Source organism: Diabrotica virgifera, chromosome 4 (assembly GCF_917563875.1).
Source record: "Diabrotica virgifera virgifera chromosome 4, PGI_DIABVI_V3a".
NCBI classification, from domain to species: Eukaryota; Metazoa; Arthropoda; class Insecta; order Coleoptera; family Chrysomelidae; genus Diabrotica; species Diabrotica virgifera.
In genome coordinates this window covers 2,638,321-2,665,250 of record NC_065446.1, presented here as the reverse complement: position 1 = coordinate 2,665,250, position 26,930 = coordinate 2,638,321, and the positions used below count along the sequence as shown (strand labels likewise).

Genomic DNA, 26,930 nt, shown 5'->3' with positions numbered 1-26,930 from the left:
ATTACTGTATCATCTGCATATCTGATGTTGTTAACTAAGACTCCATTTACTCTTATGCCGACTGTTTCATCTTCCAGAGTTTCTCGCATTACCTCTTCAGAATAAGCGTTAAATAATAGAGGTGATAGTATGCAGCCTTGCCTGACTCTCTTTATTCTCATTTCTTCAGATGTTTCTTTTTCAATTCTTACTATTGCTCTCTGGTTGTAATAGAGGTGAGTTATTAGTCTTAAATCTCTTTCATCTAGGTTTTTAGTTTTCAGAATTTCCATGGGTCAATCATGTTTTACTTTATCAAACGCTTTATTGTAGTCTATAAGACAGACGTAAAGAGGACGGTTAACATCCAAACATCTCTGTGTCAGCACGTTGAAGGAGAATAATGCCTCTCTGGTACCCATACCATTGCGGAACCTATATTGAGTGTCACTAATATCTAGCTCCAGTTTAGAGTGTATTCTGGCATGGATAATTTTCAGCAGAATTTTCAAGGAACGTGACATTAAGCTTATGGCACAGCACATAGAGACTTGCAACTTTTTGTATTGTGTTCAGGATGAAGTCATATCAGGAAAAAGTCTACTATAGAAAAATGGGTGAAAATGGATAATTGCATTTTAAAGTGCATAAACATGTCAAAATCAGCATATTAAAGGCCACATTTTGTTACTCTGGGGTTTCGGCGGCCATTAAACACGACTACGTCATCAGAACCTACCTCCGGAGCACCTAGTGCCCTGGATCACTGCTAAGGCACGTCATCTGGAGGTTCTAGAGTTATCGTCACTAAATTGATGCAAACAGATAACTTGGAGGGTTTTTGGAGTGGCTGAACATGAATACGCCATGTTAGAACCTACCCCGGAGCACCTGGTGCCCAGAGTCACTGCTAATTCACATCCTCTTCTAGAGTTGCGAGAGTTTTCGGCATTAAATTGATGCAATCAGATTTTTCGGGGGATTTTTGGGGTTGTTAAAAACGAATACGCCATCAGAACGACACCCGGAGCACCTAGTGTAGGTATAGGGTCACATCATCTAGAGTTTTAAGTGATTTAGGTAGTAAATCTATACAAACAGATTACAAGGGGGTTTTTGGGATTAATGAACACGAATACGTTATCAGAGTCAACACTCGGAGCACCTGGAGCCCACGATCACTACTAAGGACGTTATCTTCCGGAGTTTCGAAGGTTTTCGCACTTAATACATGCAACTAGGCGGTTTTTAGGGCCCTGAATACGAATACGCCATCAGAACTGACCCCGGACTACCTGGTGCCCAAGGTTACTGCTAAGGTATGTTATCTTCTGAAGTTTGGAGGGTTTCTGGGCACCAGGTGTACCGGGTTCTGATGGATTATCCTTGTTCATCAACTCCAAAAACCCCCGAGTAATCTGTTTGCATCAATTTAGTGACGAAAATCCTCGAAACTCTAGATGACGCGCCTTAGCAGTAAACCTGGGCACCAGGTGCTCCGGTGGTCGGTTCTGATGGTGTATTCGTCTTTAGCGATCCCAAAAACCTTCCGAGTAACAAAATCTGGCCCTTAACATTCCGATGACCAACCTTTTTTTGTTACACTGATGACAAACGGGGGTAAAAAATAACCTCAAGTCGAAAATGACAATTTGCAAAAAAATTAAGTTGTTTTAAGAAATAAAATAATGTATTCGTAATTTTAATATTAGTATTGTATCAATAAATAATAAATAAACATTATTAAAACATATTTTAATCACAACTGAACCAAAACAGGAATCATCATTCTGAACATAGAACTAAAGAAATTTTAAAATATACACTAATTTACGTCGCCACAGGTTTAACAAACAACTTTTTTTTAATATTGGAATGTTTCTTACTAACAATTCAACATAATAGACGGTATTTACTCGTATTTACTTAATATTAAATTGGAACATGGAAGGCCAAGGGTTCGTCTTTGACCCCAAATTCAAAAAAAAAATGTTTTCGTAAAATACAGTGGAACCTCGATAACTCGGATTAATTGGGATCGCGGCCGATCCGGGTTAAAGAAAATACGGGTTAGCCGGAGAAAATGGTAAAAATTAATAAAATACGGTATACTTACAGATAAACTCCGTTAGAATTGAAATAACATGAAATATATATTGATGTGATCTTGATTATTGATATGAGATAATATTCTTATATGTCACTTAATTTAATCAATGTATTAATACTAATCTAATTAATTAACCAGATCACATATCAATATGTTTTCAATCTCAGGGCGAATTATAAATTAATTACTTACTTCCGTGGCTTCTAAATATTTCTTAATGGTTCCTAATCGGGATAGAAAAGAAAAGAGTAAAAAAAAAATACACATATGGGTTACAATTATAATTAAAATATTTTTTATTTTATTTAAAAGGCAATCAATGCTTAATATTTGCTATTTCTTATTATTCTTAAACATAACATTTACAAATGGAAATCTTATTTCCTTTTGGTTTTCAATTGAAAGTTTTTATTAACATTTAACTATTAGGAGTTATTAGGAACAACTCTATTTAAGTTTGATGAAGCTTTTCTGATATTATTGCTTATGTTATTCAATTTTTTATGTGGAATTTAATACGAAAAACCCATACATTCATGTCCAAACAAATGAGACTGACCTTTTCCTGGTGAACTGAAAATGTCCTCACACAAGACCCGTTTCCTGCTATCCTTGGCTGCGATCAAACCTCGTCCTGGCTTCCAGTAATGTTCTCCTTTGAAAAAACTAGCTCGAATAGCTCTCGTTCCTGCGTCTGTCGTGATGCTGTGTTCTACCTTTCTCGAAACTGCTATCAGCTACCGGGACACTCTTGGCTCAAGGAGGTTCTTTTACTCTCGACCTGGCCTACTTCTCGTTCCACGATAGATACTCCACACTCACGGAACTACACCGGCTTTCTCACTCTCCGTACACTACCGTCTACTACTCGACTTCACTTCTCGACAGCTCAAAACATTCTGCTCTCACTTTCTCATCCATTCCCCTACTTTCTAAATATCCCTTCCAGATTCACAAATCAATCTTCCACCACCAACTCTCATTCGTAATATTCCTCAAAACCAATTTTTAAACTTTCTAAATATGCTTAATGGATTTCCAAAGAAAATATTTAATTCCCATTCTAAAATACTTTCTAACTATTTACAAATTTTAATGACCTATTCTCTCTTTCAAATGAGTCTTATTTAGCATAGGCTAATGATCGAAACCTTCCGCGAAAAACGATAATGAACTATCATCTATTTCACTGAGTTTTATTTAGCATAGGCTAATGATAGACCTTCCGAGAAGAACGATAATGGTACGCGTCATTCACTTTGTTTATCTAAGCACATTGTTCCGAGTTTCGTACGCTTATTCTAATCACTTCTTAAAATTAAATATAACAATTTGTTGTATACAGGTTGTTCTAAATTTATATGCCCGAGGTTGAGAAAATTAAAAATATTTTATATTAAAGTGAATTTTGTTTATAATTATCAAATTTTAATTTTTATATCAAATAGAAATATAACAAATCCCCGCCTTGTATTCGATAAAATTTATCTGCATTTTTAAATAAATTTTCTCGAGGCAAAACCAACTCCCTGTATATTTCCTTACTTTAATCTACGTCTTATACCCCTTCTTCTTGTATTACTCTAATTAGTCCCACCTGTAGAGTAATTGTTTTCTTATTTTCAGTGTCCTCATCCTGTGTTAGAGTGTCGGCTATTATGTTGTCTTTCCCTTTTTCCCATATTAATCTTCTGTCTTTTTCCTCAGATTTTTCACATACTTTTATCGTGTATTCTGCATCCTCGTTTTCATATGCCTCCTCTTCAAATGCCACTGTTTCGATCATATCTTTTTCGCTTTCATTTTTTTGCTTTATTTCTTCTTCTCCTGAGCTCGTCTCTTCTTTTGAGGAATCCCAGGTTTCCTTTGTTTCTGATACTCTCAAATTTTCTTCTTCTGGGCTCAACTCTTCTTTTGAGGAGCCACAGGTCATTTTCTTTTGTCTTTTTCTGACTTTTTCTCCCTTTTCTTCTTTGTCCTTGCTTCGTTGCCAAATTCATTTCCACTGTTTGTTCTTTACCTGATTCGTCCGTATTTTGTTTCTCCTGTTCCTTGTCCTGTTCTTCTTCTTTTTCTTCTGTTAGATTCATCGTATTATTTTTAAAATCTATCACTACATGTTTTTCTGCCAATTCGTCAACTCCTACTATCATGTCATGTGACATGTTTGGCATTATTACACATTGTAGTGCATACATCTTCTTACCCAGTCGTACCATTACTCGTATGCCTTCATTTATAGTTGCCAATGTCCGTTTGTTTGCGCCCACTAAATTTACCCTAGGTATTTTGTAAATTAAATTTGTTAAGTTAACTTCTTCTATTAGTTTTCTGTTGACCAATGTTATTTCAGATCCAGTGTCTATCATAATTTTAATTGGTTTCTCGTTGATAAATCCATCCACAAATTTTAAATTAACTCCATTTTTCTTTTCGTTGTTTCTTGCCAATTTAATAAACTCCTTGGGGTTACAAAAGATTCCTGTTTGATTTTTGGTTTTTAGTGAGCGCCGTCGTGAAAAAACGCCGGTTGCTCATCGTTGTTTATATTTTCGTCATAATGTCTCTCTCCGTCATATCCATCTGTCTGGGTATTATTTACTTCTCTTCTATTTTCTCTTGGTCTGTCAGATCTGTTTCGGTTTTCTTGATATCCCTGTTCATTTTGTCTACCATTATTTCTGTTTTCTTGATTTGAGCGTGTGGTGTTTCTATTCTGGTATTCTCGATTTCTGTCCTCATTCCATTGCCTATTTCTTTGTTCATAATTTCCTCTTCCGTTGTCTCTATTTTCGTTTTCCCTTCTGGGATTAAAATCTCGTCTTGTATAGTCCGTCCTATTTTGATTTCTATCTCTGTAATCCTGTGTTTCTCGGGGCCTGTAATCTTCTCGCGACCTTCTTGATTTTGTTTCTCTTACACGTAATTCTCTTATTTGTAGGAATTGGCATAAACTATCTATGTCTTTGTAGTTTTGCAATGTGATATGGTCTTCCAGCGTTTCTTCGAAATGTCTTGCACTCAGTTCGACTAATTGTTCCGATGAGTAATTATATTGTAAATGTTTTGCGTTATAGTAAATTTGTAATGCATATGTCCTTTCTGATATACCCATCCTATCATTGTATTTCCCATTTTGCAATTCCTTGTTAATTTCCAATTGTTGCACTTTTCCCCAGAAATAATTCAAAAATTTTTGTTCAAATTGTTGCCAACTGTCAAATTCTTCTTCTTTGCAATCGAACCATAGGCTTGCTTCATTTTTGAGATGGTTTCTGATAGTTTCTTTTGCTGTTTCGAAATTTCCGATGTGCTGTATTTTCTTTTTCAGGCTATTTATGAACGGCACTGGGTGTAATCTTCTTACATCCCCGCCAAACCTTATCTTCACGTCATCTGTGCTATGTATAACCATTTCTCTTCTTTCTCCGACATTTTGTTGCGTCCGGTTTTCGGTGACTTGTTTTTCTATTTCTGTGATTCTTTTTTCCACTTCTTCTCTGTCTACTTGAATAGCATTTTCCAACTTATTTTCCAAATTTTCTAGTTCCTTTTTCTGGCCATTCGTTAACTCCTTTATTTTATCTTGAATTTTCATACTTTTCTATGCGTTCCTCCATTTTCTTGTTGTTCTCTTCTATGGCTTGTTTTGTTTCCTTCTGATTTTCTTGCATTATTCTTTTTGTTTCATCCATTTTTTGATCCAATTTTTGTTGTGTTTCATCCATTTTTCGTTGTGTTTCCTCCATTTTTTGATCCACTTTATCCATTTTCTTTGATGTTTCTTCCTGATTTTTCTCCATTGTTTGTTTTGTTTCTCTTTGATTGTCATCCAGTTTTTGTTGTGTTTCATCCATTTTCTGTTCCATTCTTTGTGACTGGAGTTGCATCATTTGTAATAATTTATCTATTCCTGATAATTCTTGCTGTTCTGATGCCATGATTGTCGTGTCTAAAATATCTTCTTGGTCTGAATGTTCTTTTTGTTTTTTGTTATCCTTGCTTTGGCTTCTTGTCACAGACATTTGTTTTCAAGAAGTATTATCCCCGCCAAATATGAAATTTTACTAGTATGTTACCAATACGACTTTTTTTTTTACCCAAATATTATAAATTGTCAATAAATATATCAAATGTAAATATCGTAAAAATAAAATATTAAATCAGTTATGTAAAATTTGTACCTAAAGAGATCTAAAATTTTATGTTATCAAATGTAAGTATCTCACTTTTTACCACAGGCATATAAATTTTCAAATATCGGCTTTACTCTTTCTATCCTTCAAATTTGCCACTAGAAATACTTTACAATGCTTTCCACGTTGGACGACAGTTGATGTGATCTTGATTATTGATATGAGATAATATTCTTATATGTCACTTAATTTAATCAATGTATTAATACTAATCTAATTAATTAACCAGATCACATATCAATATGTTTTCAATCTCAGGGCGAATTATAAATTAATTACTTACTTCCGTGGCTTCTAAATATTTCTTAATGGTTCCTAATCGGGATAGAAAAGAAAAGAGTAAAAAAAAATACACATATGGGTTACAATTATAATTAAAATATTTTTTATTTTATTTAAAAGGCAATCAATGCTTAATATTTGCTATTTCTTATTATTCTTAAACATAACATTTACAAATGGGAATCTTATTTCCTTTTGGTTTTCAATTGAAAGTTTTTATTAACATTTAACTATTAGGAGTTATTAGGAACAACTCTATTTAAGTTTGATGAAGCTTTTCTGATATTATTGCTTATGTTATTCAATTTTTTATGTGGAATTTAATACGAAAAACCCATACATTCATGTCCAAACAAATGAGACTGACCTTTTCCTGGTGAACTGAAAATGTCCTCACACAAACCTCGTCCTGGCTTCCAGTAATGTTCTCCTTTGAAAAAACTAGCTCGAATAGCTCTCGTTCCTGCGTCTGTCGTGATGCTGTGTTCTACCTTTCTCGAAACTGCTATCAGCTACCGGGACACTCTTGGCTCAAGGAGGTTCTTTTACTCTCGACCTGGCCTACTTCTCGTTCCACGATAGATACTCCACACTCACGGAACTACACCGGCTTTCTCACTCTCCGTACACTACCGTCTACTACTCGACTTCACTTCTCGACAGCTCAAAACATTCTGCTCTCACTTTCTCATCCATTCCCCTACTTTCTAAATATCCCTTCCAGATTCACAAATCAATCTTCCACCACCAACTCTCATTCGTAATATTCCTCAAAACCAATTTTTAAACTTTCTAAATATGCTTAATGGATTTCCAAAGAAAATATTTAATTCCCATTCTAAAATACTTTCTAACTATTTACAAATTTTAATGACCTATTCTCTCTTTCAAATGAGTCTTATTTAGCATAGGCTAATGATCGAAACCTTCCGCGAAAAACGATAATGAACTATCATCTATTTCACTGAGTTTTATTTAGCATAGGCTAATGATCGACCTTCCGAGAAGAACGATAATGGTACGCGTCATTCACTTTGTTTATCTAAGCACATTGTTCCGAGTTTCGTACGCTTATTCTAATCACTTCTTAAAATTAAATATAACAATTTGTTGTATACAGGTTGTTCTAAATTTATATGCCCGAGGTTGAGAAAATTAAAAATATTTTATATTAAAGTGAATTTTGTTTATAATTATCAAATTTTAATTTTTATATCAAATAGAAATATAACAATATATATAAATATACACAGTACCTACACATCTAAATTACTAAAAACACGCAAACACAAACGTAAGCAAACGGAAATGAACAATACAAGACTCTGTACTACACACAATACAGTCACAACGATGTTATGTTATTTAAGAACAGTGAAAACTAAAGACCATTGTTTATAAAAGAATTTTTTAAATAGTCTTTCCTAAACAATGCTAAGACAGTTTGAAATAAAAAGGAATACTACAGACAGGTGCCTGTTGTTTCTGCCGGCATATGCCATGAGTCATTTTTACTATCGCATAGTTCAAATTACACAAATACACATTATCTCTCAAATAATATATTACATACATTTTTATTGTTGAAATGTGTGTGTGATAATTAACTATTTTGATGGGAAATAAGCCACAATTAAATTGAAAAATAATTTTATTAACGTTTCGACGCCCAAATCGGGTCGTTGTCAAAATACAAAATATTGAAAATCAAAATGTTGATCTGATGAAAATCGGTCCGGGTTAGCCGGACTTCCGGGTTATCGGGGGCCGACTTATCGGGGTTCCACTGTATAGGGAATTTATTTATTACAAAATATGAGGGTTCTAGAATTGAAGAAAATCTTCTGTGTAAAAGGTATATTTATTTAAAACCCCAATAAAGGGCTACATTAAAAAACAGAACGTTTTCGCTCTAAAGAGAGCATCATCAGTGTTCTAAGCCTAAAATAAGTACAACCATAATTAGTGAAGACAAGAGTAAAAAAATTTAAAGGTTGACCACAATAAATAATAATTAGGTTATACTTACAAGCGCTACATGCTAAGCCACCAAAAATGCATGGGTTAAAACCCTTAAAACGCCGACCAAAAGTCTCTAGGTTCTAGAATGATATTAAAGTTAAATAAAAAAATAATGAGTTTAAAATTGAAAATATTTCTGAATTTATTAAAGAAAAACATACTTTGGGGTCCAAATTTACCCCCCTTGGTCATCCGAAGGTTAATACATCTCTTTTGACACGTTTATGCAGTTTTAGATGTATTAATGCTGTATTTAAAAATCGACTGATTTTGTGCTAAATGACCTGGTCTATGTGTAGTAAGAGTTGTATTTACATTTGCTTCGCACATTAATCATTTTGTTTACCGTCTTTAGAAATTGGGTGTTGGTATTTTTTAATATAGTAATAATTTTAGTCATTAGTCATGACGAAATAATTAAAATAATTCTAAACATAAGTTATCAAGGTTAGAACTTTTCTTAACGGATATAGATCTAGGTAGATAATAATATAATGTAGACCAGGATATTTAGAACTAAAGACTTACAACTTTTTACATAATCCACTACTTTTTTAATATATACCTTTTACAAGAAACTTGGTATTTTTTACATAATGTTCGGGATGACGTCAGGAAAAAGGTAACAAAGATTTTGCATCATGTTCGGGATGACGACGTCAATAGAACAATGTAGTGGAAATGCGCATTTGCACTGCGTAAAATGCATCCAAAAGTGCATAAACACATCAAAGTCACAAAATCAGTATACTATTAAGGGTCAGAGTTTGTTGCTTGGGGGTTTTTGGGTTCGCTGAACATAAATACGCAACCAGAACAGACTCCCGAAATACCTGGTGCCCAAGGTCACTGCTAAGTCACATCCTCTAGACTCTAGAGTTACGAGAGTTTTTGGCCGTAATTGATACAGACAACTCGATAGTTTTTGGGGTTGCTGAACATGAATACGCCATCAGAACCGTTCTCATTAGCACCTGGTGTCCAATCTCACTGCTAATACACCTTATCTATTGGAAATTGGAGGCTTTCCGACACTAAATTGACGCAAACAGAGTACTTGGATATAGCAGTCACACTGGGCATGATCAGAGGGTTGGTTCTGATGTCTTATTCGTGTTCAAGCCCAAAAACCCCTAAGTAACTTGTTTGAATCAATTTAGTGCCAAAAACTCTCGAAACTCCAGAAGATGACGTCTCGTAGCATAGCCCTTGGGTACCAGGTGCTCCGGGTGTCAGTTATGATGGCGTATTCGTGTTCAGAACACCCAAAAATCCCTGAGTGATCTGTTTTCATCTATTTAGTACCAAAAACCCTCAAAACTCCAGAAAATGACGTACGTTAGTAGTGACTCCAGTGTCTTCAAGGTGCTTCGAGGTCTGTTCTGATGACTTATTTATGTTCAAAGACACCAAAAACCTCCCAAGTAACAAAATGTAACCAATAATATACTAATTTGTGTGTCTAGTCGGTCGCCTCTTGAGTGGCTCTGCAAATTGGCTGAAGGTTTGCTGGGTCCTCTTTTTATTGTCTTTTTAAGTCGTTCAAGAATGCCTACTGTAATGAGCGAAAATGTTGTAAATGATCTATTTTACCACAACCAATCCTATACGATAGCCAGGCATGTTTTTCTGCTAGATGCACTATTTGACTCATTATGAGAAAATACCATTTCTTGCCACGGATCGCTACTGTATAGTGGCTTATATTTTCAAGTGCCCAATCTACGTCACCTATGTTTTAATCCTACTCTTTTAATATGATGCTGACCAACCCCTTTTTTCTTCTTGAGAATATCATTTTGCTTGGTTTGATGGATAGACTTGATTTGATTTGATATTATGATAACAATATTATTGTCAATTCAGTACTATTTCACTATAGTTTGTAGTATACTAGTCAAAGAAACCTCTTTTTTCAGAACCGATATTATCACAATTTTTACCTAGGTGATTTTTGTTTATTGTACCTCTTCCTTTACATCCACTTGATGTAAGTTCTTCTAAAAGTAATATTGTGGTAAAATTGTTGTCAAAAAATATATCATAGTTCAATTTGGAAGCCTTATGTTGGCCTCAAACCACTCAAACTAAGAAGTTTACATTTATCTTGAATAGTGGTAGAAGATTACTGATATGGATCAATCCACTCGACATAATCTAGTCAGTAGTCCCATCCAGAACTTGTATCCCCATCTAATAGGTTTTCCATGGATAAACTATTTGAATCCCTGTTTTCCATAATAGCGAACCATCGACCCATCTAAGCTATGATGTTCCTCTTGTCGATATCCTCTAATCGATAAATATTTAATTTATTGCATTTTCCATTGAATAGGGTTAATGAACTAATTTTGACCACAAAATATTTAATTTAACAATAAACTCATTTTGGTTAATGTGGTCTTAAAGATTAAAAAGCATGAAGGTTAGAAATCATTGCTTAACTTTAAGTAAACAATAGCGGTAAAACAAACCACTATTTGTCAAAGAAAATCATAGCTTCAATGAACATGCGTTTTTATAAATATGCAAATTCACTGGTCAACAAAAAAACCTTTTTTTGTCCTGAAAGCTTTGTTGCCCGATTCTTATAGTACTTTTTACACTGAATTCAAAAATAATAAAAGTTTCTTTTAGTCGAGGAAATGAAACTGAAAAAAATGGCAAAGCTCGCAATTTTTTCGTCCAGCATCGATTTGTACAAACATTTTGGATTAGGCTCATTTCACCCTCCAGTTCATTTTCTATATTGAGCCGTTGTACGCTTTTGGTTTTTTAAGTGTGAAAACTACCCCTAAAAAAACTACTTGTAAAAAATTATAAAATAACATTTTAAATTTTAATATTGTCAACATTTGGTTCTTATTAGTTACATAATGATTGTTTTATGCTTTAATATATAATATCATAATATTTTAACCCTTAAAACCACCCTTGTTGGAGCTATATATAAAAAATTACTGATCCTAAAAGAATAATTTCGACTTGCACCAATTTACATAAAAATTTGAGATTAGAATCATCTCACCCTGTACTTCATATTCTGTAACATGCTCAAGGGCGTCGATTATTTTTAGGGGTGTAAACTACCCCTTATTATAGTCAGAAATTATATAAAATAATTGTAAACTTTAATATGGGAAAAATTTGGTTTTGATTGGCTAAAAATAATGACTGTTTTATGCTTTAGGATATAATATCATAATATTTCAACCCTTCAAAACCACCCTTAAGAACATTACAATTTTTATAAGTAGATAATTTAATAGATCTATACAGAAAAAAAGTAGAATTAAAGAATTACAAAGACATTTATGTACACAAAAATACGAATTTACAAATATGTAGAAGCACAAATACAAATAGTTTTTAAGTCATCTTCCAGTATACGAACCAGTTCTGTGGTATTATACATGCATTGAAAATGTTCCATAAGCGGGCTATTCGAATATTTCGAAAAAAAATATTCGTTTTATAAAATTTTTGGCAATAAAAAGTTTTTTCAAAAATGATTTTGTAGAATTTTTGAACAGCTATAAGACTGGTTAAATTAAATGGCGTTAGATCCCTTAGTTTTTAATTGGGGTGGATTTAAAGGGCTGGAATAAGGGGGTGTTTGCTCGTAAATAGAGGTTTTAAACAGCTACCTATCGCTAAATGTTCACTGTAAGGAAAATCTATGCACAATATAATTTTAATTATTAAAAAATCTACAATTTAGTAGTAAATTTTTTTTCGTATCTCCAGTATTTTCGGAGATATTTTGAAGTAAATGGTGAAAAATACGAAATTGCAAAAAATCAATTTTTCTTTAAACTCCAATTTTTCTAAAATTAGGCCTTTTAAATAGGTCAACCTTTTAAATAGGTCATTAAAGGTTCTTAGGTGTATTGACAATATAAATATACAAGGAATTAAAGAAAGGTGAAGACCAATTTTTAATTAAGAGGTAGTTAGGGGGTTATTTTCACTGATTTTTTCGTAGAGAAAAGCAGGTACCGACATTTTTTTGATCATAAGTCGCTCTATTTTCATGCTAGAAATTTGTTATTATTATTCTTTAAAAGGTTTAATTGTATACTTGAAAAAATATAATATAAGTTTTCCTCGAAAAATGCAAAGTTTCCCCTTATTTGGCTTTGAATATTTCATATTATGCATTGGACGAAAAGAGCTAACTTTTTACATGCCGTATCTCGGTTTGTATTGGTCTTAAAAATATTATAGAAAAAGAATTTAGTTTGTGTAACTAAAAGATATAATTTTGTTATCTGCAGTTTTTTTTATTAAATGCGTATTTTTCGAGGAATTCTCAAAAAACCCTCTAAAAAGTCGATTTTATCGACGAAAAACTGTTATTTTCAAGCGCGAATAACTCGAAAAATATTAGTTTTACGAAGAAAATGTGAAAAACATTTTAAAATGTTGAAAAATGATAATCTTGCAATTGATCTGCTGAATTGATTGATTCTTCTAAAGAAGAAGATGTTATCATTAATGCATTATCGATCATCTTTCAAAACACGCTCGCCTATTCTACCTGCACCACTTTTTCCAAAATGGCAGCCGGGGGCGAAAATGGTGACGACCCCACAAACTTAAACTTAAGCTTATACTTACGTTCCTACACATCAAAAAATAAAATTCGTCTTCTGAAAAATGCAACAATATGTAATTTTTTAGTGAACTACTCCTGTAATCGGAATATTAGCAAGTTACGTAACTTATGGTCCACTCTGTATAATATAATTGTTGTATTGATATATTACTTCAGTGTTTAGAAACCCCACATATATTCTTAAACACAATGGCCTCTACGGTGCTGAGTTAACAGAAGTGAATGTAGCTTTTAGTCATTATTTTAGACCTCAGTGACTAATACAAGGAAAAAAATAGTGTGCATTTAGAACGTACATTCTACACTAATAAGTAAACGTAGTGATCTGGGACAAAACCACTTCGGTACCTCCAGATAGGCAAGTACTTCTAAACAACTTTCTCCATTGCCTCTGCCGCAAAATTCAATATCCAACTATAGGCAAATAAAATGCTTGCAATGAGGAAACGACAAAAATCCATTTGCGAAATCTAATATAAAGTTAGTAACAGTCACTGATAGAATTACATTTAAATGTATTAAATAATTGAATTGAAAAACAAATATTAACGGTTTCTTAGTCATTGTTGTCATATCGATCATATTTTAATCTACCTACATCAAAAGAAATTCTTAAGAGCATACAGTAGCGATTCGTCAATATAACTTCGGGAGATAGTATCATACCTTTTTTGTAAGGTCTGCGAAACTTTGGCAACAGTGGTAATATTTGACATTATCTAAGATCAATATTTTGACAATTATACTCATAGGCCCGCTAAATGGAAGTAATAGAAAACAATTTTGTTATTAGTAAATAAGTATTTATAAAAATAAACCAAAATAGGTGAAAAATTTGTTAAAAACCTGTATTTTGTTTTTTTTTATTTAAATTTAAAATATAACTTTTAAACTATTGATAATATATCTAGACCAGAGGTTCTCAAAGTGGGTGACGCGGCACGCTGGGGTGCCTCAAGCATTTGCCAAGGGTGACGTGGAACACTTAAGAAAAGTCGAACCACCGGCCGCTGCGCCACTGTGTGGTGCAAGGATATTTGAATATCAAATGCACTGTATTTTATTGATCTGAATAAAGTTTATATTGAAATCAAATGAGCCTCAGAATTGTATTTTTTTCATCTTTTGTCGTTTCCCAAATCGCTTCAAGGGTTGGTGTGCCTCGAAATATTTTTAGCCCTACAAGGATCTAGACTATAAAATCCTCCTAAAACTTTATATTCTCGCATTAGAATTCGCAATATTTTTACGTAAAATATACTTACCTATAAGTAAAACTCACAATTAACAATAATCTATTTTTTCAAATAGGCCAACCACTTAGTTCTATTACACAAAATATAATAAATTTTAAAGCACAACTTTCCTATGAAACAACAATAATAACGAATTCTTAAAATAATACACTGCTGCACTGAACAGATATCGATAAAGATAACAGAACTGATAAGAGAAAATCTGACGTAGGTTTGTCAAAATGACAGTGACAATTTCTCTATTTTGCCTAATTAGTTATTAGTATATGTTCGATTTCTTGTTAGAAATCAAAAATTTTAGTAGGTCCAAAATGACACAAAATCTAAGCATGGCATAAAAAAGTTTATTTGAAGAAAGTTTATTTTTTGTTCTTCTTAATATCGGTACAGGCTCGTTTTTTTAATATTGTATTTAATTACAGAGTAATTTCCACATACTAATATATTTCTCAAACTGGCCTCTGTACCTCCATTCTTTAATATATTACGAATACCTATGTGTGCTAAATATCTCGACAAAATATTCAAAATTACAGCCGCAAAATTGGACCGCGTTTGTTGCTACCTGTTGATCGCTACTGTTGCCTCTTAAGTGATTTAAATTTACAGTATACCCATGATACTATTAATAACATTTACCTACATATAGATAAGGAAAAAATATTGGCAAAATTATGAAAAGGAAAATAGATAAAAAAAGGTGGAAGGCAACAGTAAATACATACTTCTGACTATCTATTAGGTCATTACCGTGCAGCTAAGTTAAAACAGGAGCAACTTAACTTGGGAAAGGATCACTACAACAGCAATGTCCTCAGTTGCTGTAATAATATTAGAAGACTCGGCATTCCAGAGCAACAACTAACACAGTCACAGTGAGGATCTACAGCCACCTAACGAAAGGAACGCAAGAATATTTAAAACATAAAAAATGTTTATTAATGCGAGTAAGTACTAGTATAAACATAGATAAGGAAAAATGTTGCCTTAACTTCCAACATGAACACAAAGGAAAATAGATAAACAGTTGGAAAGAAACTGTAAATAGGTATTTTTTCTTACTAGTTGCTTGTCATCAGTACGGTGTATCTACGTTAATACAGAGGCAGATTAACTTAGGAAAGGATCACTACAGATCACAGAAGCAATGTGTAGGAGCACTGCAAAAGACCATGCTTTCCAGAGCTAAAACTAACATAGCCACACTGAGTAGCTACAGCTAGCTACCTGAGCAAAGCAACGCCAGAATGTTTTAAACATAAAAAAGAGATTATTTACTTGAGTACTAGTTTAAACATAGATAAGGAAAAAATATTGTCACAATTCCCAACGTAAAGACAAAGGAAAATATATAAAAAGGTGGAAGACAACTGTAAATACGTATTTCTGACTATTTGGTCGTCATCACTAAGGTACAGCCAAGTTAGAACAGGAGCAAATTAACTTGGGAAATTATCACTACAGGAGCGATGTACCACATGAGCCATGAGCGATGTGGCAACAAGGTCAGAAAATCATGCATTCCAGAGCTACAACTAACAGCAACATTTAGGAGCTACCGCTATGTGAGAAAAATAACGCCAGAATATTTTAAACAAAAAATATGTTAATGCGAGTACTAGTATAAGCATAGATAAGGAAAATCTCAGTAGAAATCTTAAAATACATAAATGATGTAACCTTAGACATTATAGTGGACTTATTTAACACAGTGTATCCCGAATGAAGTACGTGCCTCCTAGTGGCGGGATACGGGCAACAATACATTGGCTTATAGGGCAGTCCTTACAGTAGGGATCCTGGCCTATACAGAAAAATGCAGGCGGGTGTGGGGTAATACTGCACTTTGGTTGCATTGGTGGTGTATTGGCTAAACGTGCAGGACAGGGCAGGGTATGGTGCTGATAGAAAAGGCATTCAGGCATCAAATATCCAAAAATCTTTTCAGGCCATAATAATGAAAAGACCTTCTCCAAACGAAATAAAAACTTATACTGAAATGATGGCATCTCCTGAGGTAAAATGTTCCGGAAGTAAAATGAGCCTCCATTCGGATCTCCGGGTGAGGACTATCTCAGGGGGAACACCATTGCAGGTTAGAAAAATCAGGATAGGGTCTTGGAATCTTGGTAGTCTTACAGGTAAGAGTCTGGAGTTAGTGGATGCGCTCAAACGAAGAAGAGTCCAAATTGCTTGTATTCAAGAAACTAGGTGGAAAGGACAAAGGGCGAAAGAACTAGGTGATGGATATAAATTGTGGTATGTAGGGAGTAGTAACACTAGAAATGGAGTTGGTATAATTACTGATAGTGAAATGAAAGATAACGTAGTAGATGTTGTAAGAACGAGTGATAGAATGATGTCAGTGAAATTTGTAATTGATAAAGAGGTATTGAATGTTGTGTGTGTGTATGCTCCTCAAACAGGTCTGGGTGAGAATGAAAGAAGAGCTTTCTATGATCAATTGGGAGACATACTGAGTGATATTCCAGCGGAGGAGAAAGTTATAATAGGAGGTGATTTCAATGCACATGTGGGCCAAGCCAAGACAGGATATGAAACAATACATGGGGGATTAGGCTTTGGAACTAGAAATGAAGCTGGAGATGACATGCTAGAATTAGCAACAGCATTGGATATGGCGATTGTTAACACATTCTTTAAAAAGAGAGAAACTCAACTTATTACCTACAAAAGTGGACAACATCAATCCCAAATAGACTACTTCATGATAAGGAAAGAAGACATACGTGAATGCAAGGACTGCAAGGTAATAGTTAGTGAGACAGTAAGCCAACAACATAAGCTGCTTGTTCTGGACATCGAAGTAAAAAGCGAAACTAAACAAAAATATCGGAGAGGACCACAAAAAATCAAGTGGTGGATGCTAAAAGATGAGAAGGAAGGTCTATTCAGGGAAAGAATAGTAGAAAAAATATGTTGGAACATGAAAGGAAGCCCTAACACAATTTGGAGAAAAATGGCCAATATTATTAGAGAGACGGCTATTGAAATACTTGGGAAAACGTCAGGAAAGAAGTTTGAAGATAAAGAGACTTGGTGGTGGTCAAATGAAGTACAAGGAAACATAAAAGAGAAGAGAAAATTATATAAAAAGTGGCAAGAAACCAGATCGGACATAGATCTTCAAAACTATATGGTCGCCAAAAAGGAAGCGAAAGTAGCAGTAGCAAAAGCTAAAGCAGAAGCGTATTCAAACCTATACGATCAACTTGATACCAGGGAAGGCGAAACGAAGATATATAAAATAGCCAAACAGAGAGCAAAGAAAGCAAAAGATTTTAATCAGATTAGATGTATCCGAGATGAAAATAATAAAATACTAGTTCACGAAAGGGATGTCAAAAAGAGATGGAGAAAGTACTTTGACAGCTTATTAAATGAAGAATTTGACAGACAGCCTGTAGAGTCAACGGGGACAGTAGCAGCAATGGTCACCAAAATAACCAACAAGGAAGTGGCTCAAGCGCTTCAAAAAATAAAGAAAGGAAAAGCGGTAGGACCAGATGATATTCCTGGGGAAGTATGGAGAGCATTGGGAGAGACAGGAACAAGGTGGCTAGCAGGTCTATTTAATAGAAATATGGAAGTTGGACAAATGCCAGACGAATGGAGAAGCAGTATACTGGTACCTGTTTACAAAAACAAGGGAGATATACAACAATGTACAAACTACAGGGCTATAAAACTGCTTAGCCACACCATGAAAATATGGGAAAGAGTAATTGATAGACGGATACGTGAAGATACCGAAATATCCGAGAATCAATTTGGCTTTATGCAGGGTAGATCAACAACAGATGCAATTTTCATTATAAGGCAGTTGATGGAAAAATACAGGAGTAAAGAACCAAACGCTCATATGGTATTCATTGATCTTGAGAAAGCATATGATAGAGTTCCTCGAGAGATTCTGTGGTGGGCACTCAATAAGAAAGGAGTCCCTGGTGAATATGTAAAGATTGTGAGGGATATGTATGAGGGAGTAACGACTAGTGTTAGGACAGGTGTGGGAGAGACTGATAAATTTCATGTGAAAGTAGGATTGCATCAAGGTTCTGTGCTTAGTCCGTATTTATTCTCATTAGTTTTGGACCAGATAACAGCGAAAATACAGGGTAACATTCCATGGTGCTTAATGTATGCTGATGATGTCGTGTTAGTAGGAAATAGTGAAAGAGACTTAGAACAAAAACTGGAACAGTGGAGACAAGCTCTGGAGGAAAAAGGTTTAAAACTTAGTAGGACAAAAACAGAGTATTTGGAATGTTCATTTAAAGATGGAGCTACTACAAATAAAATGGTATCTTTGGATGGTGAAATGATTGTAAAAAGCAATAGTTTTAAGTACCTAGGATCGGTATTACAGAGTAATGGAGAAATAGATGGAGATGCATGCAGTAGAATTAGGGCTGGATGGATGAAGTGGAAAGAAGCGAGTGGTGTGTTGTGTGACAGAAAAATTCCAATGAAGCTGAAGGGAAAATTCTATAAAACAGCCATAAGACCAGCTATGATGTACGGAACTGAATGTTGGGCAGTGAAAAAGAAAGAGGAACAGCGAATGCATGTGGCGGAAATGAGAATGCTTAGATGGATGAGTGGAGTGACAAAGAAGGATAAAATTAGAAATGAGTATATTAGGGGAAGTCTAGGTGTAGCACCAATTGATGCCAAAATGAGAGAGCATAGGTTAAGATGGTTTGGTCATGTTCAACGTCGAGACGTTAACCACCCAATACGAAGAATAGCTGAAGTGCAGATTCCTGGAAGGAGTAGGAGAGGAAGACCAAAGAAGAGCTGGGGGGAGACGATAAGGCAGGACATGTTGGTAAAGGGGATTAACATTGATATGGCCCAAGATAGAATTGTGTGGAGAAATGCAATTAGGGAAGCCGACCCCGCATAGGGATAAGGCAAAGAGAATGATGATGACAAAACACGACACATACCGAAACAATGGTTACTCTCCACCTTTTGTGCTATCCCTAAAAATAAAAACGCTAAAGATTGCAGTGAATAAAGAACAATATCATTAATAAGTCACACTCTCAAATTATTCTTGAAAATAATATATGGTCGTATAAATAAAAAACTGAAAGAAGGAATAGATGATTATCAGTTTGGGTTCAGAAACGGACTAGGAACCAGAGACGCTTTTTATAAAAAAATCATAGTTACTCTTATGTATCATATTTATTGTGGTTATTATAGCGACCGTAAATTTTTAATTAACAATTCAACTGTTGCTAAAAATATTTATTCAATTTCCATCGGCTTGTGGAATTATAATCTATACAAAAAGAGCTTTTATATTACCAAGTTATTTAATTACTGATAAACAATTACATATCTAAAATTTTAGTTAAAAATTAAAGATTTTGTTGGAAAAAGCCGCATTTTCCGGGGAAAATTTTCGTCGAAGTAAATCGGGAAAACACGTTTTCATGTAAAAGTTAATTACGGTGAATTTTTATTTGGGTGTTTTTGGTGTAAAGTTAAAATCTTTGGAGTTATAGAGCAAAAATTGAAAAAAACACGATTTTCGAGCGCCATTTTGTTTATAAAAAAAGTAACACACTATCTGCGGACTTTGCATACCAATATTATTACTATATACAATCATAAGATTCGATTCCAGTAATAAAATTGCTGGTAAATAACTTTTCCTTGTATTTTGCTAATTAGATGTAGTAAATGTAGAGTAGTAGATGAAGTAAAGATAGTGATGATAATATCCAACCTACGATTGGGAAACGGCACTTAAAAAAAGTTTTATTATTCGTTTTATTCTTATAATGCTATTCTATATTTCCGTTTTTGATTTACTTTGTGATCTGATCATTATACTCAATGAAACATGAGCCAATTTTGTCTCCAATTTGACTAAGCTAGAGGACTCATACCATATTTTTTATTTCAGAATTTAAAATTCCTTCAACTAGCAATAACGACCCAACTAGTGTATATAGTTGCGTCACAAAACGATAGATCTTACGACACCAACGACTGGATACCGGTGACTCAGAAGGCGTCGGCTGAGGAGACGACACAGAAAAAGGCGACGGCCCGCGTGCTCAACCTTGACTCGCCGTCCCAAAAGTTTTTTCCTGATGATTATATCTACAAGAAAAGTAGGCCCAACTTTCAGTCAAGGCCTAAACATAAGGATCGGTACAATGTGCCCAAATATGAGAACACCTACAAATTCGAGTTACCTCCAACACTCCCACAAAACGGTAAGTTTATGCATCTTTTCTTGCGTAATACCACAAGCGTTCAAATGCGTCTGTTTTAAGGGTACCTATACATTATTATGATTTTTAAATATCTAATATTATAAAATTACTAGATTTGTTGTAAAAGGTATATTTTAAAATACCCTAAATAAAGGTCACATTAATACAAAACGTTTTCGGATTAAGAAATCCATCATCATTGTTCTAAAAGCCCTAAAATTAAGTATAACCTAATTAATTGAGAAAAAGTTAAAAAGTTGACAGAGGTTTTAAAAAACAAGAGGCCATACTTACAAAATACAAATACATAATAATGGTCATTTTATTTTTTATATTTTTTTTATAACAGCTTCAGAATAACTGCACCGATTTAGCTAATTTCGATTTTGAAACTTCTTCCTCTTCTTCTTTCTCTTTATAAGCAATTCTGCTTGTTCATTGGCGGATTGGTACCTCTATGGAAGGTTGTCACTCCATCTTTTGCCCGGTCGGCCCATACTTTTTCTTTTACCGATTGGTGATTTATCTCGTGTTATTTTGACCACACGTGTCGCTCCCATTCTGGTTATGTAGTTATTCCATTCTTGTTTAAACGCTTTTTTTACTTCAATAGTTTGCATCAAATGTTTAGACGTTAATTTGACTGACTTTTCTTCAATGCAAATGAATGAAAATTTGCAGACATATGCAATATGCATTCGCGAGAACAATACACAAATAGTCAATAAATTTTTTTTATGTTTATTAATTGTTTAAATAAAAAAAACTATTTTAATGGAAAATGCTTAAATTCTCTTTTTTTTACAATGTAGAAACTTGAAACTTTGACTGACTGAACCTAATGATATGAACTATACATAATTTCACATTTTACGTTAATTGTTTACGTTATGCTTCATAAATAAACAATAAGGTTTTAAATTTTGAACGCTCATATTATATTCGTCTCTTTCAATACAATACGAAAAAAAACTTCAACCAAAACTCGAATTAAAAAAAATCGTGTTTTTATCGTAGTCTTAGAAAAACCACCGGTAGAGACGTTTTGTGCTACAATTAACATTAGAATTCGTTTTGTCGTATTAATTAATTAAACGATTTTCTTTAGTTCAATCGTTTGAGTCAAATCTTTTTACATTAATTTGACTGCCTTTTCTTCAATGCAAATGACTAAAAATTTGCAGATATATGCATTCGCGGGAACAATACACGAATAGTCAATAAAAAATTTTTTGTTTATTAATTGTTTAAATAAAAAACTATTTTAACGGAAAATGCTTAAATTATCTTGTTTTTTACAATGAAGAAACGTGAAACTTTTACAGATTGTAGCTAATTATATGAACTATACATAATTTCACTTTTTACGTTAATTGTTTACGTTATGCTTCATAAATCAACAATAAAGTTTCAAATTTTTTGCCGATTCCGACTACTTTTCATGTTTGTACATCATATTTATGTTTTATACATATTTTAATAAACATGATATATTTTAATGTTTGAAAAGTGTAAGACTAAAAAGTAAAAAATAAAAAAATTTAAAAAAAAATATGTTTAAGAAACGCTTTTCTTTAGTTACGAGTGACTAAAATTAAACATATTATAAAAAAATCAACTAAAAAGCAAAAAATAAAAAAAATTGAAAAATTTAACACATTCGTTAAAGAAAAGCGTGGTGCGAAAACCGCTTATTCGATGAAGACGCGCCACGCTTTTCTTTGACGATAGTGTTTGATTTTTTCAATTTTTTTTTTATTTTTGCTTTTTAGTTGATTTTTTTATAATATGTTTAATTTTAGTCACTCGTAACTAAAGAAAAGCGTTTCTTAAAAATATTGTTTTTTATATTTTTTTAATTCTATTTAGTGTCCATTCCTTTATACACTATACCTTACATTGTCTTTTAATGTCTTTACTCCTCTTTCGATCTCCCAGCGTATTTCCTGTAATTCTTCTCAGTACTATCATCTCTACCGTTTGTAGTAGTATTTGTGTTGTGGCTGTATCGGGTCTTGTTTCTGATACATAATATGTCATTATTGGTCTTACACTGGCTTCATAAATTCTTGACTTTATCTCAGTGTTAATATGTCGGTTTCGCCATATAGTGTTATTAAGGCATTCTGCCAGTATATTTGCTCTTTGTACTTGATTTCTTACTTCTTTGTCAAGGTCTCCGTAACTTGACAATGATTTTGAAACATTTGTAGAAATTCAAGGAAGGAGTAAAGGTGAGAAAATGTGATGAAATTGTAAAGAACATACTAAAAACAACATTGCTATTTTTATACTTTTTATCTTTTATTATTTTATATCTCATAAATGTTTAAAAATTAATCAAATTAAAATTAAATAAGTAATCAGTGTTTATCTTCCACATTTACTTCCTATTTGAAGTAATTTTTAAAGCGAATACTTCGTATCACTGCCCCAGATAATAATGATAATGAATAAACATAGAATGATGATAAATAAAATAGACTAAAATCAAATAAGTAATATTTTATTCGTCACATACCAATAGTTTTATTTTTACAATATAATACATAATTATCAAAATTAATTAATTAAACATAAATATAAGATAATTAATAATGAAAAAGTAAATAATGAATACATTCTATACTATATTTAACACATTAGATCAAATAAAGTGAGAAAATCGGCTAATTAGTAGTAGTTGCCATGTACCTACTATAAAATTGGACAGTTTGGTATCCCTATACAACGATTTACCATGAATGTGATTTAACCCTAGAAGGGCCAAGGAGGGTTAAAAAGTATCCTCAACATTGCATTACATCCGATTTTCTAAATACCTTTGTTCCTAAAAATCTCAAATAATTAGTAGTTGTCGGCGTACTACTGCTCTATTAGATGGGTCAATCCAAGCCAAGTGGTCCAAAGGTGGTTACTTGACTTGACAAAAGACCAATAAATCAAAAACCAAACTTTTTAGAAAAGTATGCTCTAAGAAAACGGCTTATATCCAGTCCCACAAACGGAATACAATACAATATCACAAAAGGTAATGATCAGTATATCAGAAGCCGCAAAGGTCGGACTTAAATTTTCGGGTTTTGGGAACGAGAACGAAAAACAGAGCCTAAATAGGAAGGGCCGTAAAATCCACACCCTTGAACCAAAATGGATGGTTGACATATGGATGGGCGGGTCTTTCCTAAACTTTAAAATGGAATTTGGCCAAATTTTCAATTCAGATTTAGAAAATCGAAAATTTCGTGTGTATAATATAGTGTCGCATGAAGGGGCTTCTGCGCCACTGGTGAGAACTGTCGTTCTCTGGGATAAATTAGAGGCAATCAATAAAAATTAAAGGGTGTCAGAAAAAATTTGAGGGAGCCAGAAAAATTGAACGGTGCCAGAAAATAGGAAGTAATCAGAAAAAAATAGGAAGTGTCAGAAAAAATAGAGGAAGTCAGCAAAAATTGGAGAAAGATACGATAAGAAAGGGAGGAAGTAAAAAAATTGAGTGCAATTACTGTAGAGAGTAAAATCACCAGCGATTAAATAAATTGTTAATAATTGTGTCTATCGTGTTAAACAAAAAGACAATATCCTCTTTTTAGCGGACTGCACGTCTATGTTTTAACAATCTGTCTGCCTGCATTTGTTGCGTCATATTATGTAGTCGGTATTACATTAGTGATTAAGTATGGAGAACAAAAGCAATACACACTTTGTAGGACAATACCCGCGTGTCTACTTTGAATACAAGAAGTAATTAGTGTTCTGAAAACATAACTGAATACAAAGTGAATTAATATACCTACTAATTGATAAATGTATAATTTACATTTTAATATTTCTAAAAGTGAACCGAAACAACCTTCATATTTGAAATTTTAATAAGAACAATTTTATAAATAGTGTGACCAACTAGCCCGAAAAATCCGGGACATGGCCCGAATTACGAAGTCGTGTCCCGGCGTCCCGGACAAGGCTTCCGGGCCATCCGAATTTTTAATATTTTGGTAAAATTCCATTTTGAATTTTTTAATATATTACTCTTCTAAGAATTCACATCAAATTGAATTGGAGGGACGAAAAAAAGTCTACAATTTCTAGACTGTTATACTAATACCACATCCAAACTTTGGATGGACTTTTTCCGGTTTCTGTATTTTAGTTAATGTCTTCTGCAAAGACGATTTACAAACATAAATATCAAATAATGATAATTATATTTTAACCCAAGGTTCAATTTACATGGAAATCCAACATTAGTTGATTTTCTAATTTTTCGTTTTTTGAGAACGATTTCCGGATTGGAAGTTGAAACGTCAAAAAATAACAAAAATGTAATTAAAATTACAACCCATTCCATAAAAAAAATTTTTGTCAACATAAAAATGTTAAATATATAATCAATAAAATGATGATAATCAAGTTTTATATTTAAAAAAAATGGCCCGATTTTCATTGAAAAGTCCCGGATTTTAGGTAGTTTTTCAGCTTTGTTCCGAATTTGACTAAATTGGAGTTGGTCACACTATTCAAAAATGAAACTTCTAAAATTCTGAACGTTTATATACTTTATATTAGTGATTTTACAATCAATTGCCCCCTACAGTCACAGCATTCCATTTTTTGTATTTCCGACTATTTTATCGTCTCCCCCTTCAATTTTTTGACTTCCTCTATTTTACCTCTTCTTCTCTTCTTCTTCTTTTTGTATAGACATGACTCCGTCTGTTTTTTCAATGTGGCTCTAGTAAGTTGTCGTTCCATCGTTTTCTTGGTCTTCCCACTGATCGTTCTCCTATTGGGAAACAGTCTTTCGCTGTCCTTACTACTCTATTTGAGGGGTCTAGATTCAAAACCGGACATTTCCACATTATGTCATTCTGAGTAAACTAAAAAAAAACAATTTACAACTTTACTTTTCCCTATTTCAAATTGAAGGAAAAGTCCACTTTTGCATCTGAACCAATTCTTTCACAAATAATTACTACTAGGAACTGTCTAATTTTGCTCTTTATCAAATTGTTAATATATGGACCTTTAATCACAGATTACAGAGGTGTATTCAACTAATTTTGACCAAAAAGTGGAAATGTCCGGTTTTGCATCTAGACCCCTCATTTGTTGTCATTCGGCTTATGTGGTCATTCCATTCTATTCTTCTGTTTAATTATTAATGTTGTCCACCGTGCATCTTCGTCGTATATCTGTATTTCTAGCTCTGTCTCATAGAGTCTTATCATCGATTTTTCGGAGGGTTTTCATCTCGGCTGTTTCGAGCAATCTTTTTGTCCTCTCTGTGTCTATTTTTTTCTGACAGCCTCCAATTTTTCTTGACTGCCTCAAATTTTTACTGACTTTGTCTAATTTATTTTTATTATTAGAATTTGCCGATTATGTCAGTTTGTTTGATCTAATGTTGTAAATATAATATAGAATGTATTCATTATTTACATAATTATCTTTCATTATATTATTCATTTCATTATTTAATTATTTTCGTTATTATCTTATATTTTTATGCTTAATTATTTGATCTATATAGTCTAGTACCCTGTGGGTAATTTCTTGATCTAGTGTCCTATTTTTCGATATTTAGGAGCCAAGATATTTAAATTCTCCTATTCTTTCTTATTTTCTCCAAGCAATTCTATGTGCCTAATGATTCCTGTTCCACCCAACCATATATACTCCGTAATTCATCTGCTAAGGTCCTCCCTCTTCAATAGCCCTTCTCCAATAATTCTTTGCTCTCCTCTACTAACACGTTATCATCAGCAAAGAGCATTTATCAAGGATTCTCCTCCTTTACCTTCTATATCGGTGAATCAATAACAAGATTTAACAGGTAGGAAACACAGCGAAGAGCTTTGATGCAGACCAACCATCACTGGAAACTTTTGGTCAATCCGACACCAAAATCCTTACTTTGGTGTAAGCTCCGTCATATAAATCCTTCACGAGTCTTAGAATTTATATGAACTTATAGTTCTTCTCAGGCACCCATTTCTCTCTCGTACCGTACATCTACATAGCTCTTGTCTAGGAACTGTATCGTACGCCTTCCCAAGATCTATAAATACCAAATGTAGCTCACTTCTTCTCGCTGTATTTGTCTATTAACTGTCTTAAAGCAAATACAGCATATGTTGTCCTCTTTCCTGGCATAAACGTACTCTCTTCTTCTAAACTTTGCTCTATAGTTCTCTCTCAAATTTT

General features: G+C 33.4%; 1 protein-coding gene across 1 annotated transcript in view; it reads left to right on the top strand.

The window, feature by feature from the left end:
• LOC114333000 (uncharacterized) overlaps positions 1–26,930 on the top strand; it is a 65,519-nt gene that overhangs the window by 14,768 nt on the left and 23,821 nt on the right. The window contains exon 2 of the mRNA XM_028282808.2: positions 20,408–20,723. Coding sequence (XP_028138609.1) covers positions 20,408–20,723 — 316 coding nt within the window. The remainder of the gene's footprint in view (positions 1–20,407; positions 20,724–26,930) is intronic.